Source organism: Oncorhynchus keta, chromosome 28 (genome assembly GCF_023373465.1).
Source record: "Oncorhynchus keta strain PuntledgeMale-10-30-2019 chromosome 28, Oket_V2, whole genome shotgun sequence".
NCBI classification, from domain to species: domain Eukaryota; kingdom Metazoa; phylum Chordata; class Actinopteri; order Salmoniformes; family Salmonidae; genus Oncorhynchus; species Oncorhynchus keta.
Window position 1 is genome coordinate 38770879 of NC_068448.1, and position 20008 is coordinate 38790886.

The 20008-nt window shown below is 44.5% G+C and overlaps 1 protein-coding gene and 1 long non-coding RNA gene across 8 annotated transcripts in view; both read right to left on the bottom strand.

Moving 5' to 3' along the window:
- Positions 1 to 6252: 6252 nt before the first annotated feature.
- LOC118361105 (sorting nexin-19-like) overlaps positions 6253 to 20008 on the bottom strand; it is a 32148-nt gene continuing 18392 nt past the window's right edge. For all 5 annotated transcript variants that reach the window (XM_052482970.1, XM_052482971.1, XM_052482969.1 and 2 more), the window contains 3 exons: positions 9574 to 9758; positions 7190 to 7277; positions 6253 to 7015 (listed from right to left, as the gene is read on the bottom strand). In XM_052482970.1, the coding sequence (XP_052338930.1) occupies positions 6886 to 7015; positions 7190 to 7277; positions 9574 to 9758 (403 nt within the window). In that variant the 3' untranslated portion in view covers positions 6253 to 6885. The remainder of the gene's footprint in view (positions 7016 to 7189; positions 7278 to 9573; positions 9759 to 20008) is intronic.
- LOC127912796 (uncharacterized) lies at positions 7812 to 8915 on the bottom strand. 3 transcript variants are annotated; one of them, XR_008083455.1, is made up of 6 exons: positions 8855 to 8915; positions 8639 to 8746; positions 8531 to 8566; positions 8207 to 8278; positions 7991 to 8134; positions 7812 to 7954 (listed from the first exon to the last, which is right to left on the bottom strand). It is a non-coding gene; the product is annotated as an uncharacterized LOC127912796 (long non-coding RNA). The 3 variants fall into 3 exon arrangements; XR_008083454.1 differs by lacking the exons at positions 8207 to 8278; positions 8531 to 8566; positions 8855 to 8915 and adding an exon at positions 8495 to 8530 and having other exon boundaries at positions 7991 to 8098; positions 8567 to 8805; XR_008083456.1 differs by lacking the exons at positions 7812 to 7954; positions 7991 to 8134; positions 8207 to 8278; positions 8531 to 8566; positions 8855 to 8915 and adding exons at positions 8292 to 8314; positions 8387 to 8530 and having other exon boundaries at positions 8567 to 8805.

The following is a 20008-nucleotide window of genomic DNA, read 5'->3' on the forward strand; positions in this document are numbered from 1 at the left end:
ATGAACACAAGTTCACACACATTTGAAAAATCATACAATATATAATTGTATGAAGCTATGGCATAATAATACTAATACTAATAATATTCTATTTTTTTTTTAGCTTATTGTCATTTGTAATAGGCATAGACCTACTCTGGTTGCTTGTAAGACCAGGTGCAGGGGTCCTATTAATTATGACATCATCTTTTTGACACCTCCAGGATCTGCATTTATGGTCTGTATTTCTGTCATGTCTTTGAAGTCTACTGTGGTCAGAAGTGATTTAGCAAAATAAAGGACATTCCATACTTCCTAGCTACAGTTTGTACACCAGATAATGTGATATAACCAAAGATTTTTGGTATCTATTACTGGGCGCTACAGGTTTGCATATACAAAACACAGCCATAGATTTTCCAACTAACCTGGATTTTGTGATACGGTCTTCGTTCTCGATTGGGGAAAAACACGTATCTTCTAAAATGTCTGTGTCCAGTTGCAGGTGGTTAGCTTGCATTTAGAAAATGCTCTGTCTTGTCTAACTCTCTCATCTAGCTCTCTCATTGATCGAGACAGGTGATTGTCACCATGACGTGCGGCACTTCGGGGTGGACCCACCTGTCTAAATGAAAGAGAGAAGATTTGAAACAGACAAGATGGCAGCGTACACGTTGCTGGAACACTAATTCATTTTATAAGGGAGCATTTCTTTTTTATTCAAACACACCACCTGCAAGTGGACACATAAGAGACATGTTTGGCCGAATCGAGAACGAAGACAGGCAACGAATGCATCTAGGGTTATTCTTTGTCAATTTAGATTCTGTGTCATGGAGGCTAGTTCCCAATTCATTTGAAAAACGTCTTTAAAAAATGACATCTTATAATACACAATAGTATAAGGCCCTATAATACTGTAGCGGATTCAGGGATAGCACAATGTTAATGGGGCAATCAGGAATTCGAACAACAACAAAAGGTGCTTGCCTACGGAGCTGTGAGGGGAACGGCACCTCAGTACCTCCAGGCTCTGATCAGGCCCTACACCCAAACAAGGGCACTGCATTCATCCACCTCTGGCCTGCTCGCCTCCCTACCACTGAGGAAGTACAGTTCCCGCTCAGCCCAGTCAAAACTGTTCGCTGCTCTGGCCCCCCAATGGTGGAACAAACTACCTCACGACGCCAGGACAGCGGAGTCAATCACCACCTTCCGGAGACACCTGAAACCCCACCTCTTTAAGGAATACCTAGGATAGGATAAGTAATCCTTCTCACCCCCCCTAAAAGATTTAGATGCACTATTGTAAAGTGGCTGTTCCACTGGATGTCATAAGGTGAATGCACCAATTTGTAAGTCGCTCTGGATAAGAGCGTCTGCTAAATGACTTAAATGTAAATGTAAATGTATCCCCGCCATTATTTTTGGTAAAAATTTTAGGGATATGGGTCTGGGAAAATTTAACCTCTCTCAAATTCATAGACGCCCTTATGTGTGCAAGCACCATCCATGTGATCACAATCATAGTTTTAACCATGTTTACAATCACATTGTTTACAAACCTGATGTATCAATCCCATATTGCTCCTTTATTCGTGACTATAGCCAGTGCCTCTAGAGCAGATAAAAGTAGATCATCGGACATGTAAGCTAATTAGAGTAGGCTATATAGAGTAGGCTATATAGAGTAGGCTATAATACATGCTTTTTTTATGAAGTCATTTTCAAACAAATTGTACAGGTTACAAAGTACTATTTTTCATGCGTACTCTGGTTGCTTGTATAGTAGCATATACAGTGGGGCAAAAAAGTATTTAGTCATCCACCAATTGTGCAAGTTCCCCCACTTAAAAAGATGAGAGAGGCCTGTAATTTTCATCATAGGTACACTTCAACTATGACAGACTAAATGAGAAAAAAAATCCAGAAAATCACATTGTATGATTTTTAATTAATTTATTTTCAAATTATGGTGGAAAATAAGTATTTGGTTACCTACAAACAAGCAAGATTTCTGGATCTCACAGACCTGTAACTTCTTCTTTAAGAGGCTCCTCTGTCCTGCACTCGTTACCTGTATTAATGGCACCTGTTTGAACCTGTTATCAGTATAAAAGACACCTGTCCACAACCTCAAACAGTCACACTCCAAACTCCACTATGGCCAAGACCAAAGAGCTATCAAAGGACACCAGAAACAAAATTGTAGACCTGCACCAGGCTGGGAAGACTGAATATGCAATAGGTAAGCAGCTTGGTTTGAAGAAATCAACTGTGGGAGCAATTATTAGGAAATGGAAGACATACAAGACCACTGATAATCTCCCTCGATCTGGGGCTCCACGCAAGATCTCACCACGTGGGGTCAAAATGATCATAAGAACGGTGAGCAAAAATCCCAGAACCACAGGGGGGGACCTAGTGAATGACCTGCAGAGAGTTGGGACCAAAGTAACAAAGCCTACCATCATTAACACACTACGCCACCAGGGACTCAAATCCTGCAGTGCCAGATGTGTCCCCCTGCTTAAGCCAGTACATGTCCAGGCCCGTCTGAAGTTTGCTAGAGAGCATTTGGATGATCCAGAAGAAGATTGGGAGAATGTCATATGGTCAGATGAAACCAAAATATAACTTTTTGGTAAAAACTCAACTCGTCGTGTTTGGAGGACAAAGAATGCTGAGTTGCATCCAAAGAACACCATACCCATTGTGAAGCATAGGGGTGGAAACATCATGCTTTGGGGCTGTTTTTCTGCAAAGGGACCAGGACGACTGATCCGGAAAGAATGAATGGGGCCATGTATCAGCAAGGGCATTGAAGATGAAAAGTGGCTGGGTCTTTCAGCATGACAATGATCCCAAACACACCGCCCGGGCAACGAAGGAGTGGCTTCATAAGAAGCATTTCAAAGTCCTGGAGTGGCCTAGCCAGTCTCCAGATCCCAACCCCATAGAAAATCTTTGGAGGGAGTTGAAAGGCCGTGTTGCCCAGTAACAGCCCCAAAACATCACTGCTCTAGAGGAGATCTGCACGGAGGAATGGGCCAAAATACCAGCAACAGTGTGTGAAAACCTTGTGAAGACTTACAGAAAACGTTTGACCTCTGTCATTGCCAACAAAGGGTATATAACAAAGTATTCAGATAAACTTTTGTTATTGACCAAATACTTATTTTCCACCATATTTTGCAAATAAATTCATTAAAAACCCTACAATGTGATTTTCTGGATTATTCTCCCTCATTTTGTCTGTCATAGTTGAAGTGTACCTATGATGAAAAGTACAGGCCTCTCATCTTTTTAAGTGGGAGAACTTGCACAATTGGTGGCTGACTAGATACTTTTTTGCCCCACTGTAAGATGCAAATGGCCTATCAATTGTGACATCTTTATGACACCCCTCGATTTCAACACCAGCACTTGTCCATAGTTGCACAGCTCAAGCACTTTGAAGCCTAGTGTAGTTAAGTGTGTTTAGCAAGCAAATTTTGCCAAGTAGCTAGATTAAGAACAATCTTCGCAAATACCTTGACATTAGGCCCTGAATCCTTTCGAGGTTCAGACCTATTTCTAGTAGTTTTCTGTCAAATGTAATGTTTTAAAAAGCTTTTACAAACCAAAGCCAATAGGCTCAGATAATTACTTTTATTTCAATAACGAAACATGATGTATTCTCAAGTAATACATATCTCTGTTATTCGCGATTTTGAAAAGAGAGAAAAGGATTGAGGTAAAGGAGGAGAAAGGGATGGAAGAGCCAGCTGCTCAACCAAGGAGATTTTTGAATTGGCCCATATAAAATATAAAATATTCAATTTCATGAATTAATGGTGGACAGTAATTATCCCCCTAATTCTAAACTAAATATAAGGATATCAACCCTCCACTTAATGGTGCACAATTTTCAGAAGGGCTTATTTCTTAAATTATTTTGATTTGACTTGAGACGCTTTTAAAGGCATGTTTCATGGTCTGTATGAACCTCTCCACCAGCCAATAGGTAGATGGGTGATATGGTGAGGACCTGATGTACTGTACGCCATTCACCTGTAGGAACGTGACCATTTCTTGGGACAGTAAGCTGCCGCTGTTGTCACTAACAAGTTGGAGTTGCGATCCGAACCGACTCAAACACTTCTCCAAGTTTCTCGATGGTCTTCTCTGCAGTAGTACACCTCATGATGGCAACCTCTGGCCACTTGCTATGAGCATCCACAACCACGAGAAACAGTCCGTCTTTGAATGGACCTGCGATGTCGACGTGAATGCGTGTTGTCCATCACTTCAGATAATACCGGGTCGTTTCTGGTGTTTCTCTGCACTTGTGTTGAAGTGACTGGTGCATTTTCCACTTGTCTGACGTAGAAGATGTCCACTTGGCCTGACTCTGGTTCTGACAGGTAGTGTTTACCTGGAAAGTCCATCTGCGTTGCAATGCAGCTCTGACCTGAAGTACTTGATGTCGTAGGTGTGTGCTGACAACAAAGCCCACATAAGCATTCTGCTACAAATCATACCCTAAGTTCTAGACCTCAGCTGAATCTGGTAATGAATGGTGGGGCTGTTAAACAAGTCGAGGAGACTAAATTGCTTGGGGTTACCAAAACATATAGATTCCATGGTTGTAAAGATGGGGAGAAGACTGTCCATAATAAAAGAGAAGTCCTGCAGGCTCTAGTTATTTATCTTATCTTGATTATTGTCCAGTCATATATTCAAGTGCTGCAAAGAAAGACCTAGTTCAGCTGCAGCTGGCCCAGAACAGAGTGGCACGTCTTGCTCTTCACTGTAATCAGAGGGCTAATATTAATTCGATGCATGCCTCTCTTGGCTAAGAGTCGCGGAAAGACTGACTGTGTCACTTCTTGTTTTTATAAGAAACATTGTGTTGGAAATTCCAAATAGTTTGCATAGTCAATTTACACAGCACTGACACACACACTTACCCCACCAGACATGCCACCAGGGGTCTTTTCACAGTCCCCGGGTCCAGAACAAATCCAAGGAAACATACAGTATTATACAGAACCATGAGTGCATGAAACTCCCTGACATCTCATATAGCGCAAGTGAACAGCAAACCTGGTTTAAAAAAAAAAATCAATAAAGCAACACCTCAAGGCACAACGCCTCTCCCCCATGTGACCTACTTCTTGTGTGTACTGACATGTATGTGTAACTGAGAGATGCACACACACACACACACACAACATGTTAATGTTTTTAAATGTAGGTAAAAAGTATTTAGTCTGTAATGTCTTTTTCGTTGTGTCGGTCCCCAGTAAGACGAGCTGTCTTCGGCTAACGAGGATCTTAAGAAATCAACAACAACAAAAAACTTGCATCCGAAGATGCTCCTCCGCTTAACGGTGACCTTTGATCTCAGATTTGTACAGATGCCGGTGAAAGTTACGCACTCCAAAAACATTACTTAGGGCTTCACATTCTAACTGTGCATAGTGTACTTTCTGCTTTGTTCGTAAGCGATCGGCTTCTCTTCACTTGGAAGGCATGATATGGGACACGACTGCTCCCACGCCATAGAGACGAGCATCACGAGCTAGTTGGATGGGTCGAAAGTGTGTCAGGAGTGTTTCCTTGGTTTTCTTGAATGCTTCCTCACATTGTTCGGTCCATTTCCGTGTTTTGTCCTGACAAAAGCAACTGATGCAGCAGCTTCAGCTTCGTTGCTAAGCGATAAAGCGTCCGTAGTCATTCAGTAACCCCAGGAACGAACGTAGTTGACTCACGTTCCTAGGAGCTGGGGCATCTAAGATCGCGTTGACCTTGGACGGAACCTTGTGAAACGGGAATGCAAAAAGCAGAAAATAACCTACTACCTACTGTAAAATATGGTGGTGGATCTTTGATGTTATGGGCCTATTTGACTTCCATTGGTCCTGCCAACAACATCATGAACTTTACCCAGTCCTAGGATATTTTTGCCAAAAAACCTGGTTGCCTCTGCCAGGAGGCTGAAACTTAGCCGTAAGTGGACCTTCCAGCAAGACAATAACCCCAAGCACACATCAAAATACACAAAGAAATGGTTAATTGGCCAGAAAGATCAACATTGTGCAATGGCCGTATCAGTCTCCCGACTTGAAGCTCATTGAAAACCTGTGGTTTGAATTGAAGAGGACCGTCCATAAGCGCAGTCAAAAGATATGTGCTGTAATCCTCGCAAGGTGAGGTACTGAAAACAGGGGTGTCAATGATTTCGACCCCTACCTTAAAATGTATGTATAACTTATGAAACAAAATCTATTTCTCTGAGCAATTGTATTAGTATAAAATAATATAATTTCCCAATTATTTATTTGCATAAAATATACAGTAGCTCAGTATTTGATTTATTTTATATAGTCATTTTTGCTCATCATTATCAAGGGGGTCAAATAATTTCAGACCCCACTGTATATCTATTGATATCACACATACTGCATTTTACATATAAATAAATACATACAATAATTACTGCATATACTGTACATACATATCTACATAAATGTGTTTCTCTACACAAGCATCTAATTAAAACACAATATTAGCACAATCACCAACACAGTGCCTTGAGAAAACATTCAATAAAGTGTAATCAGTCATTTTAGAGCGTTGCCTATAAAGTGTAAGGAGTTCAAGAGCCCATTTCCCAGCCTTCCCACCCCTCCTATCTCCCCTGCCCTTTTCCTCCTCCCCCTCCTCCCCCCTCCTCCGCGCTCCTCACCTTTCTTCTCTGACCTCATGAGAAGCTCCAGTAAATCTCTGGTCCCATTCTGATTAACCCAGCAGGACCACGGTTACCATACTGATGAGCCAGCCAGGATGGGAGGGGGTAGAGGGTAATAGATAGGGGTAGTGACAGGTGAGCAGAGAGAGGGGTGGTGTGTTGGTGTGTCGTCAAGCTGAAGCAGAAAGCCTCTCTTCGTCCCCAAAGAGACTGTGTAGTAGAGATCTCTGAAAGCCCTCCTCTGAAGACTCTGGAATCAGGAACTCCAACAGCAGGTCACAGATACAGTAGATCAGGTGCCTGTAGAGTCAGCCAGACACAGAGAGAGGGGAGAGGTTACCACAGGTCAGACTGAAGTTGACATGGATCAAACGCTCAATGTTTGGTCTGTATGTGACATTGACATTTTAGGTTTAACAAACCTACTGTACACGCACACCAACATGCTAAAGCCAGTGATGATATAGGGCTCACCGGTTGATGTTAGGGTCCTGCAGAGACGCCAGTGCCATATCCCAGCTCACTCTGTACTTCTCAGAACCCAGCATGTCAGCAATCAGGTCTACACACACACACACACACACACACACACACACACACACACACACACACACACACACACACACACACACACACACACACACACACACACACACACACACACACACACACACACACACACACACACACACACACACACACACACACACACACACACACACACACACACACTAAAATGGCAAGAATGACGGTACAATGACCGAACACATGTGTGATTCCCATACAGGTAGCCTAGCGGGGTGGCAGGTAGCCTAGTGGGGCGGCAGGTAGCCTAGTGCGGTGGCTGGTAGTAGTTGTGTAGGCAGTGCAAACACTGACCTGGTAGTGCCTGTGTGAGGCAGTACAGACACTGACCTGGTAGTAGCTGTGTGAGGCAGTGCAGACACTGACCTGGTAGTAGTTGTGTGAGGCAGTGCAGACACTGACCTGGTAGTAGTTGTGTAAGGCAGTGCAGACACTGACCTGGTAGTGCCTGTGTGAGGCAGTGCAGACACTGACCTGGTAGTAGCTGTGTGAGGCAGTGCAGACACTGACCTGGTAGTAGTTGTGTGAGGCAGTGCAGACACTGACCTGGTAGTAGTTGTGTGAGGCAGTGCAGACACTGACCTGGTAGTAGCTGTGTGAGGCAGTGCAGACACTGACCTGGTAGTAGCTGTGTGAGGCAGTGCAGACACAGACCTGGTAGTAGTTGTGTGAGGCAGTGCAGACACTGACCTGGTAGTAGTTGTGTGAGGCAGTGCAGACACTGACCTGGTAGTAGTTGTGTGAGGCAGTGCAGACACTGACCTGGTAGTAGCTGTGTGAGGCAGTGCAGACACTGACCTGGTAGTAGTTGTGTGAGGCAGTGCAGACACTGACCTGGCAGTAGTTGTGTGAGGCAGTGCAGACACTGACCTGGTAGTAGTTGTTTGAGGCAGTGCAGACACTGACCTGGTAGTAGCTGTGTGAGGCAGTGCAGACACTGACCTGGTAGTAGTTGTGTGAGGCAGTGCAGACACTGACCTGGTAGTAGTTGTGTGAGGCAGTGCAGACACTGACCTGGTAGTAGTTGTGTAAGGCAGTGCAGACACTGACCTGGTAGTGCCTGTGTGAGGCAGTGCAGACACTGACCTGGTAGTAGCTGTGTGAGGCAGTGCAGACACTGACCTGGTAGTAGTTGTGTGAGGCAGTGCAGACACTGACCTGGTAGTAGTTGTGTGAGGCAGTGCAGACACTGACCTGGTAGTAGCTGTGTGAGGCAGTGCAGACACTGACCTGGTAGTAGCTGTGTGAGGCAGTGCAGACACAGACCTGGTAGTAGTTGTGTGAGGCAGTGCAGACACTGACCTGGTAGTAGTTGTGTGAGGCAGTGCAGACACTGACCTGGTAGTAGTTGTGTGAGGCAGTGCAGACACTGACCTGGTAGTAGCTGTGTGAGGCAGTGCAGACACTGACCTGGTAGTAGTTGTGTGAGGCAGTGCAGACACTGACCTGGCAGTAGTTGTGTGAGGCAGTGCAGACACTGACCTGGTAGTAGTTGTTTGAGGCAGTGCAGACACTGACCTGGTAGTAGCTGTGTGAGGCAGTGCAGACACTGACCTGGTAGTAGTTGTGTGAGGCAGTGCAGACACTGACCTGGTAGTAGCTGTGTGAGGCAGTGCAGACACAGACCTGGTAGTAGTTGTGTGAGGCAGTGCAGACACAGACCTGGTAGTAGTTGTGTGAGGCAGTGCAGACACTGACCTGGTAGTAGTTGTGTAAGGCAGTGCAGACACTGACCTGGTAGTAGTTGTGTAAGGCAGTGCAAACACTGACCTGGTAGTAGTTGTGTAAGGCAGTGCAAACACTGACCTGGTAGTAGTTGTGTAAGGCAGTGCAGACACTGACCTGGTAGTAGCTGTGTGAGGCAGTGCAGACACTGACCTGGTAGTAGTTGTGTGAGGCAGTGCAGACACTGACCTGGTAGTAGTTGTGTGAGGCAGTGCAGACACTGACCTGGTAGTAGTTGTGTAAGGCAGTGCAGACACTGACCTGGTAGTAGTTGTGTAAGGCAGTGAAACACTGACCTGGTAGTAGTTGTGTAAGGCAGTGCAAACACTGACCTGGTAGTAGTTGTGTAAGGCAGTGCAAACACTGACCTGGTAGTAGTTGTGTGAGGCAGTGCAGACACTGACCTGGTAGTAGTTGTGTGAGGCAGTGCAAACACTGACCTGGTAGTAGTTGTGTGAGGCAGTGCAGACACTGACCTGGTAGTAGTTGTGTAAGGCAGTGCAAACACTGACCTGGTAGTAGTTGTGTAAGGCAGTGCAGACACTGACCTGGTAGTAGTTGTGTAAGGCAGTGCAGACACTGCTGCCTGGTCTCTTCTCTCTGGATGAGGCTGCGGTCAGGACGGGGCCCATCGGGGAGGACACCCCCGGGCCACACTGCCTCCTGCATCACCTGGAGGTAGATCACCCAGCAGGGAGCACTGGTCAGGTGGGCCATGCCCACATCCAGCCACCTGGAGTGCAGGGATTGTGGGTGAGGATAGACAAAAGCAACATGGAGGTCGGTAGACATATGTATACATGATCGTACATACACAACAGGGTGAGTCGAAAATAGACGTGACACACTGAGACACACGCATTCGGGCAGACACATAAGAAAAAGGCACAAAACAAGTGAGGACACAAAGAATATGCAGAAGTGCATGCATACGTACACACAGTGAGCGGATTGCACAGTACATTCTCAGGTTAGCGGTTTTCATGATCAATCTCCTGGAGGCAGCTGGTCTGGCAAAGTCATAATGTCCTCAAATGTGATTTTATACCTAACCTTAACACACTGCTAACCTGAATTCCTAATAGCTGATTCATGCTTGATCCGGCACAGCTCTCCGGAGGCTCCGTATGGAGGGTGTGACACAATCGCGGCGCCTTGGGAAGCTTGCAGATGCCACACCACATCACCGTGCTCTCCCAAATTTTGTAACAATGCAGAGGGCTCTGTATTGCTCTGGATTGACATGATTGGTTGACGGTATGTGGGGGCGGTATGTCCTGTATGAACACAAACTCACTTCCTTGACAACAGCTCTGTGCTGCTAGCGCAAGAAGTATGAAGGCCTTGACTCCTGCAGAGGCCGTATCACGTATCGGATTGACCATGAAGCGCCTTTCATCCTAACCTTAAATTAAGACCAAATGAATTTCATGAATTTACAATATAGACAATTTTGACTTTGCAGCTGGACTCTCTTAAGGGGAAATTGCTCAGTTCTGCTTCCAGGACAAGACTCGTGACAATAAAGGTAAACCTGTGTACATTCACCCTGTGTGAGTGTGAAGATAACATTACTTAACACACCACCATCAAGGTGACCTAAGCTCACACAAACATACTTTACTCAGCTTTAAACTTTATTCTAGACGCATGCCCCCCACGCACACACACACACACACGAATCAAGAGTCCCTCCTAGGCACGTCCCCCTCTATCTCAGCTCACTCCTCAACATCTCCACTTCCAATAGCAATCTGTGCTCTGGTACACATCTCTTCACATGTACATTTGAGTCATTTAGCGGATGCTCTTATCCAGACCCACATACAGTTAGTGCATTCATCTTCAGATCGCGAGGTGAGACAACCACATATCAGTCACGGAAGTACATTTTTCCTCAATAAAGAAGTTCTCAGCAAAGTCAATAAGACCAAGATGGCACAGTGGAAACTGGCCCGCACGTCCAATAGCCATCATTCAATCCAGTTTTCTGCCGCGAATGAGCTGAAATAAACTGCAAAAAAAAAACGCTCAATCTTGACATTCATTCCATCACTCCCCTTTCTGATCATTAAGTCGGCTGTGTTGCAATTTCTGCTGCCAGTTATCTGTTTTTTTCCCCCTTCTCTAACCCACTGTGAATGTCTCATTGTTGTACAGCTGATGAAGTTGTACCTTTCCTCTGTACATGTATATAGAGTGTTGAATTGTTTGGCGGTACTGTGTGTTGTGCTGTTTGTTCACTCCTCTAATGTTACGCCTCTTGGCCAGGTCCTCATTGTAAATGAGAAAGGGTTCTCAGTTTAGACGTACACACACATCCATTAACCACGGCGGCAGCGTGATTTATACTTTTATGAACACATTAAGTGTACCTCAGAAGGTCCCTGAACAATGTATGTGTGTAACATAACAGGCACCCATCCAAGAACACGAGCAGACATTTTATTATGGGGGGGCAACCAGAACAAAGCAGAACAACGAAGATCACGTCGGACCGATAAATCTGATTTAGTGCCACAGAAATAAGTACGGTTGCTTATACAGTAACAGCATTCATTCCAATGTGTCAAGTAATTGCCTTTTTGTTTTCTCATGATTTGGTTGGGTCCTGGGGATCTGTGGGGTGTGTTTGTGTTTGTGAACAGAGCCCCAGGACCAGCTTCCTTAGGGGACTCTTCTCCAGGTTCATCTCTCTGTAGGTGATGGCTTTGTTATGGAAGGTTTGGGAATCGCTTCCTAGTAGGTGGTTGTAGAGTTTAACGGATCTTTTCTGGATTTTCATATTTAGCGAGTATCGGCCTAATTCTGCTCTGCATGCATTATTTGGTGTTTTTGAGGATATTTTTGCAGAATTCTGCATGCAGAGTCTCAATTTGGTGTTTGTCCCATTTTGTGAATTCTTGGTTGGTGAGCAGACCCCAGACCTCACAACCATAAAGGGTAATGGGTTCTATAACCGATTCAAGTATTTTCAGCCAGATCCGAATTGGTATGTCAAATTTATGTTCCTTTTGATGGCATAGAATGCCCTTCTTGCCTTGTCTCTCAGATCGTTCACAGTTTTGTGGAAGTTACCTGTGGCGCTGATGTTTAGGCCATACGTATAGATTTTTGTATTTGTGGTCCTGGCGACTGGCCCTTTTTTGGAACACCATTATTTTGGTCTTACTGAGATTTACTGTCAGGGCCCAGGTCTGGCAGAATCTTTGCAGAAGATCTAGGTGCTGCTGTAGGCCCTCCTTGGTTGGTGACAGAAGCACCAGATCATCAGAAAACAGTAGACATTTGACTTCAGATTCTAGAAGGGTGAGGCCGGGTGCTGCAGACTATTCTAATGCCCTTGCCAATTCGTTGATATATATGTTGAAGAGGGTGGGGCTTAAGCTGCATCCCTGTCTCACCCCATGGCCCTATGGGAATTTCTTGTGTGTTTTTTTTAACCTATTTTAACCACACTTGTTGATTATGTACATCGATTTTATAATGTTGTATGTTTTCCCCCAACACAACTTTCCATCAATTTGTACAGCAGACCCTCATGCCAAATTGAGTCGAAGGCTTTTTTGAAATCATTTTGGTTTGTTTGTCAATTAGGGTGTGCGGGGTGAATACGTGGTCTGTCGTACGATAATTTGGTAAAAAAAGCCCATTTGACATTTGCTCAGTACATTGTTTTCACTGAGGAAATGTACGAGTCTGCTGTTAATGATTAATGCAGAGGATTTTTCCAAGGTTGCTTTTGACGCAGATATGGGGGTCAAATTTGTCTCTCTCTCTGCTCACTCTCTCTCTCGCTCTCTCCGCTCACTCTCGACACACTCTCTCTCGCTCTCTCCGCTCTCACTGAACGGGGAAGGGGACATTAATAAAAGCTAGCAGGCTCAGTGACATAATGCCCATGGCATTCTAATATGGTCCATGGAACGTACACTATGTAATGTTGTGTGTTTGAATGACTGTGTATCTCTACGGCAGGTGGCCTGTGTAGTATGGAAGGATTGTCTATAGGCACATGGCTTGCAATGGGGCATAATGACAGACTCAATACGGCCTGCTGGTCCATGGCTGTATAAACCTTTGTAAATCTGTGATGCATGGCAAAAGGCACACTTTGGGTTTTCTTAATTCTGGCATACTTTAGGAGAATGTTCTGAGCACAGAGGGCTATACCATCCATACTAAGTTTATGAAGGAATATTTATACAGTTTCTGAATCTTTTTTTATACAGTTTATGGACGAATAGGAATTTTTCCTGTCCTGATTGATAACGTGTCAGTGACCCTTTGCCCTCAAGTCTGCAGTATTGATCTGATGGCTGGGCTGAATCATGAGTGCTGCTCTTGTCATCTGTCTGAGGATGCACACTTTCTGCCCAGAATCAGATGAGATTGCTAGGAGTGCTTTGCATGACTGTTCTCTACAGTATGTCCATGCAAACAACACAGGACTACAAAACTGGAGGCCCCAAGTTTTGAAGCGTTTTGACCCGTCGTCATAAGTCACTTGTTGCCAATCATATTACTTAAAAAAAATGTTTTTTAAAGAATCTGTCTGGTATTCAGACACATAAAACCTCAATTATCTTTATGAAAATGCAGTCATGTAAGCATGTTTTTAGATGTCTTTGTTTACAAATAGCGATCTGAGAATAAATATCCCCATAACGCATTTTACAAGAAATCTGCCAATATATTGTATATCAGCCAACTGAATACAAGATAAGAACCCCCAAGAATGCCTTGTGCTGTAGTCTATTCATGTCAACAGCATAATTCAGATAAGAAAAGATTCCTTAAAATGTTCAGATGATGGTAAAATGCTTCATAATGTTAAGATATGCTGCCTAGCAACAAATACCATTATCTTTAAGATGCAGTCTTTATACCACAATTGCACAATTTGTACACGGAAATACTTTTCATGACAACATAGTGTTTCCACACACTATTAAAATGAAGTGAGCAACATTCAAACTAGTGGCAACTGAGCTGCCACCAACTTTTAACAGGGCACATCCATTTGGCCATACAGGTGAAGGTGTTCACATTACAGTCCGTTTGTATCTCTCTGATAATACGGCTATGTGGTTCAAATTGCTGTGGTTCTAATCTCTCATGGAAAAATTCTGCGTGTAAAACGAAAGAATCTGTCAGGATTGAATTGCATTCGTAGAAAAAGAGCAGCCGTAGTTCTGGTGTTTGGGTTTTTCATCTCTGGTTATTTGAACAAATCATTTTGCAGGTGTTAGCATCTTTCGAATTTTGGAAGGGGAGGGAACATCTTCGAATTCCGGTTCCACTCTTTGTTCTAGCATTTCTTGATATCTTCTCTTAACATGTATTGGACACAGAATTTAATTACATGAGACTTTAGTTCTGGGTTAACCAAGATTACTTTGGGTGGAAGGCCGTCTACAGCCAGGATGACTAGATGTTAATGTCTTGGTGATGTCTTCATAATTACACAATTTGTAAACAAAAAAGGTACTTTTCATGACAAATGTCCTTCCGTGCATCTGTTTGCACTGGTAAAGGTGTTTACGGTCATTACGCCTGTCTGATAATACTATACAGACTCTGTGGCCGAGACCGTCTGCAGGATGACTGCGACTAGGAAATGTCTCTGTGCCGTCTCATCTCTCCCCTGCCTCTCTCCTCCCACTGGTTGTGTGAAAAGACACACCTCAGCAGCTCATCGTCCCCAGGACAGTCGGGACTTTCCCAGCAGCACTGTGTCTGGTCTGGCCTGGAGGTGAAATCTCCCCATTGTCGGGCTTCTGGCTTGTATGAACTGGACGGACTCCTCTCACCTGAGAATGGGTTGGGCAGATAGAGAGACACAGCCCAGGCAGCACGTCTGTTGGAAGACCCTTGAAAAGTCCAAGCCACCTGTGGGCCAGCCCATTGTGTACAGTGTCCTTTGACACCTAAAGGGTTGCACCAATGATAACGCAGGGGCCTGATGTAAAAGTGTGAATCGAAAGGAGCCCTGTCATGCTCTGTGTTTAGCATTATGAACCCAACCCAATCCCATGGCTGACCTAAACCCCCTGCTCATCTCACACCAAAATGCAATGGCCTGGTCTCTGATGTCATATCCTGTCACAGAACCCAGTGCAGTGGTGCAACAAATATATTTATATTTTGTCATATTTTAGTCGTTTAGTCCTTTCCAGAGCAACTAGGGTTTAGAGACTTGCTCAAGGGCACTGACAGATTTTTCACCTAGTCTGCTCGGGGATTCAAACCAACACCTTTTGGTTACTGGCCCAACACACTTAACAGCTATGGCTAGGACTAGGTCTAAGGCATGGAATATAAGATTCTGACATAAAAGCTATGGAAATTGCCATTCAATATTAAATATAATTCTGAAACTCCAAACCTTCCTCAACGTTCTGTGGCCATACTTCTACAGATGTGTGCTGCCTCCTAGCGGTAGAAAGGGACATTGCGACACAAACGTTAGAGATCCCAGATTTGTATTATTATAATTATTATTATTTTTTAAACCTTTATTTAACTAGGCAAGTCAGTTAAGAACAAATTCTTCTTTTCAACGACGGCCTAGGAACAGTGGGTTAACTGCCTGTTCAGGGGCAGAACGACAGATTTGTACCTTGTCAGCTCGGGATTTGAACATGCAACCTTCCGGTTACTAGTCCTAGTCTAACCACTAGGCTATCCTGCCACCCTAAATAATTGATATCATTTATTTAAGTGTCATACATCTACTGATGCAAGGCCCACATGGGCCTAGCGGACACCGCAGAACGAAATAATATTTTACAAATGAAATGCATACAATAATCAATGCCAGTACAGCGACCATCGAGCCACACGACACAAACAGTACATTTCTCCTTCTCCTCCAGGCATTATGAACAAACTCAGCCATCTCAAACACGCCCCGTCTGAAAAACAATGCAAGCCTCTGCTCACCCTGTAACCAGAATGCTTCAGGGTTATCACAAATAGTTTTTTCTTCAGAGAGTCATACAGAGGGCAATGAAAACACTAAATGGATTTGGTTTTCAATTTCCCCGAGATCACATAGTAGGCAAATTCTCTCCTCTTCAGACACTCTGTTAAATCTACCCGTATCTTATAGCCAGAGGGAGGGTGTTGGATCAGAGTTGTGCACAAACTGGGTTTTTGTTAGAATCAAGTAAGCATATGCTTCAAGGCTGTAGTTATTTTTGATAAGTGTGTACATTCTAAGTTTAGGTTTAAACCAAACATCAACTGCCCATTTTTCCTTGTGGATATGAAAAGGCTTGTCCTTGATTTGGTTAACACCACATGGTCATTTGTTCCTGAATATATATATATACTGCAAATCAGTTTCACAAATAAATAGATAACAATTATCTAGCCCACAGATAGTTATGAGTACGGTCCCACCTTTTTTTGTGATTATGTGTCTGTTCCATAGACGTAACATGTCACCTTTTTGCCTAACCACACATGGTTCCCAACCCATATCTCCACAGATGGCCAGGTTTGGAGTCAGTTTGTGCACACCAAGAAAGCAGCGGATTGTCTGTTTTGAACATTGTTACACACAATGTATACGGCTGAGAATAAGCCCGGGCTTAACCCTAAGGCTCTGCCTGCAGAATCTGCCTGTGATCTGATGCCATCGTCAAAGGTCACGTGTTCATTCAGACTGAAACCAAGGTATTTATAGAGCCCAGTGTAGAATAACAGGGTCGTACCAAAACAAACGTTGTGTGCACTTCTCTGCACGCCCTTCTTTCTGAAATTAACAATCTAGGTCCTCTCTTGATTTATCGCTAGTCTCCCGTTAGCACACCGTAGACTAACAATATTCAATATTCTGGGGGGGTCATCTTCGGTCCCGGTAAGGAGAACTACTTCGTCAGCATATACAACAAGATCCCAGGAATATATCAGCAACTTTAAACACTAAGTTTAGCATGTTTGATTTGTAGGGCTAAATCATTAACATGTAGTGGGAATTAAATGGGAGAGAGTACGTCTCCCTGTTTTACACCGTAAGGGTTTGGAGACCCGCCTGTCCTGAGGTCATTGACCTGAACACAGGCAACTGGAGGCCGATAAAGAGCTTTGATGGTATCATAGAATCTTCCATCAATTACCATTTTAATTGGTCTAAAGGCAAGAAGGTCTCTATTCACCCAATTATTCGCCTTCTGAATTAAAAATAAAAAAAACAGGCAAAAGTTGTCTCTCTTGAATTCTAGCCAGGACCACGGTGGAGACAGTATAGATATGGTCAATACACGCTCTGGCTTTCCAAAAGCCATTTTGTTCATCAGCAAGCTGACCAGACAGTTTTCGGCGCAGCTGCTATGAACAAACACGGGCTTCCTGCTTCCAGCCAAGGTAGAAATAGGCTATATCCGAAATGGCACCCTATTCACTACAACCTACATAGTTCACTACTTTTGACAATGGCCCTATGGGGAACAGGGTGCAATTTCAGACACAGCCATAGTATAGCTTCTGGCCGAGCTAACAGGCCTCAGCTCTTCCGTCAGCATACTGATTCTACAAGCCTGGGCTGCCTGGGTCACAGGAACCTTCCACGAGCTGATTAATATATGGACGCCATTCAGGAATCCCTCACTTACTGAGAAACGGGCAAAGGAAAATAGCCCAAAAGTAGTCAACAGGACAGGACCACACTGGACCACAAAGCACAAAGCACAAAGCACAAAGGACCACAAAGCACTCGGTGATGCTTTGTGCTGACTGCACCTCCCTCTGGAGAGCCATGCGGTTGTGGGCGGTGCAGTTACCATACCAGGCGGTGATGCAGCCTAACAGAATGCTCCCGATGGTGCGTCTGTAGAAGTTTGTGAGGGTCTTAAGGGCTATGCCGAATTTCTTCTGCCTCCTGAGGTTGAAGAGGTGCTGTTGTGCCATATTCAAATGGTGGGACCATTTCATGTCCTTGGTGATGTGCACATCAAGGAACTTGAAGCTTTTGACCCTCTCCGATGTGGATGGGGGCATGCTCCCTCTGCTGTCTCCTGTAGTTCACGGTCAGCTGCTTCATTTCTTTTAAGTTGAGGGAGAGGTCATTTTCCCGTCACCACTCCTCCAGAGCAATATTTTGTTGTTGCAGTTCTATACATTTAGCCGTTTCTAATGTCTATTCACGTGATAATTGAGTGACTCAAACATGACACGAAAATCGATGAGCTAACAAACCTAGCTAAAAAAAACTGACCCGCGCCCCTCCCCCTGCCGACTGCAGTTTGGAAACCACTCCTCCCAGGTATGCAATGACTGACATGACAAGAGGCAAGCTGATGATACACTACCCAATTTAGATTTCTACTATTCATACTTTCAAGAGTAAGTTGAAAACCACTGTCCTAGCTAACCTAAATTACTGAATGGATCAAATAGTGTTCTTGCCACAATCTAACCAAAATGTGTACTTATTCCAGGGGTCATATGAAGTATGTGGTACCACATCTGACTAGGGAATTCCTGTTCCTGACAGTGTAAAGTTGATTCTGTGACAGAAGATGCAATGAGTTAAAGTGCCCTGAATTACTAAGCAAACTGACTGACAACCCCATATGTACAAGATGAGTGGTTTGTTTCTTCTAGCTGCTAGTGGAGCAAAGGGCCACGCGCAATATAAAAGATGAGTATGAAGGACCAACTGTTCATTACTGTTGAAGTCTATGATGAGGGAGTGGTATGGTCTGCTTCCCTGTTCTAATCTATAGTGAGGGAGTGGTATGGTCTGCTTCCCTGTTCTAATCTATGGTGAGGGAGTGGTATGGTCTGCTTCCCTGTTCTAATCTATGGTGAGGGAGTGGTATGGTCTGCTTCCCTGTTCTAATCTATGGTGAGGGAGTGGTATGGTCTGCTTCCCTGTTCTAATCTATGGTGAGGGAGTGGTATGGTCTGCTTCCCTGTTCTAATCTATGGTGAGGGAGTGGTATGGTCTGCTTCCCTGTTCTAATCTATGGTGAGGGAGTGGTATGGTCTGCTTCCCTGTTCTAATCTATGGTGAGGGAGGGGTATGGTCTGCTTCCCTGTTCTAATCTATGGTGAGGGAGTGGTATGGTCTGCTTCCCTGTTCTAATCTATGGTGAGGGAGTGGTATGGTCTGCTTCCCTGTTCTAATCTATAGTGAGGTAGTGGTATGGTCTGCTTCCCTGTTCTAATCTATGGCGAGGGAGTGGTATGGTCTGCTTCCCTGTTCTAATCTATGGTGAGGGAGGGGTATGGTCTGCTTCCCTGTTCTAATCTATGGTGAGGGAGTGGTATGGTCTGCTTCCCTGTTCTAATCTATAGTGAGGTAGTGGTATGGTCTGCTTCCCTGTTCTAATCTATGGTGAGGGAGTGGTATGGTCTGCTTCCCTGTTCTAATCTATGGTGAGGGAGTGGTATGGTCTGCTTCCCTGTTCTAATCTATGGTGAGGGAGTGGTATGGTCTGCTTCCTGTTCTAATCTATGGTGAGGAGTGGTATGGTCTGCTTCCCTGTTCTAATCTATGATGAGGGAGTGGTATGGTCTGCTTCCCTGTTCTAATCTATGGTGAGGGAGTGGTATGGTCTGCTTCCCTGTTCTAATCTATGGTGAGGGAGTGGTATGGTCTGCTTCCCTGTTCTAATCTATGGTGAGGGAGTGGTATGGTCTGCTTCCCTGTTCTAATCTATGGTGAGGGAGTGGTATGGTCTGCTTCCCTGTTCTAATCTATGGTGAGGGAGTGGTATGGTCTGCTTCCCTGTTCTAATCTATGGTGAGGGAGTGGTATGGTCTGCTTCCCTGTTCTAATCTATGGTGAGGGAGTGGTATGGTCTGCTTCCCTGTTCTAATCTATGGTGAGGGATGGGGTATGGTCTGCTTCCCTGTTCTAATCTATGGTGAGGGAGTGGTATGGTCTGCTTCCCCTGTTCTAATCTATGGTGAGGGAGTGGTATGGTCTGCTTCCCTGTTCTAATCTATGGTGAGGGAGTGGTATGGTCT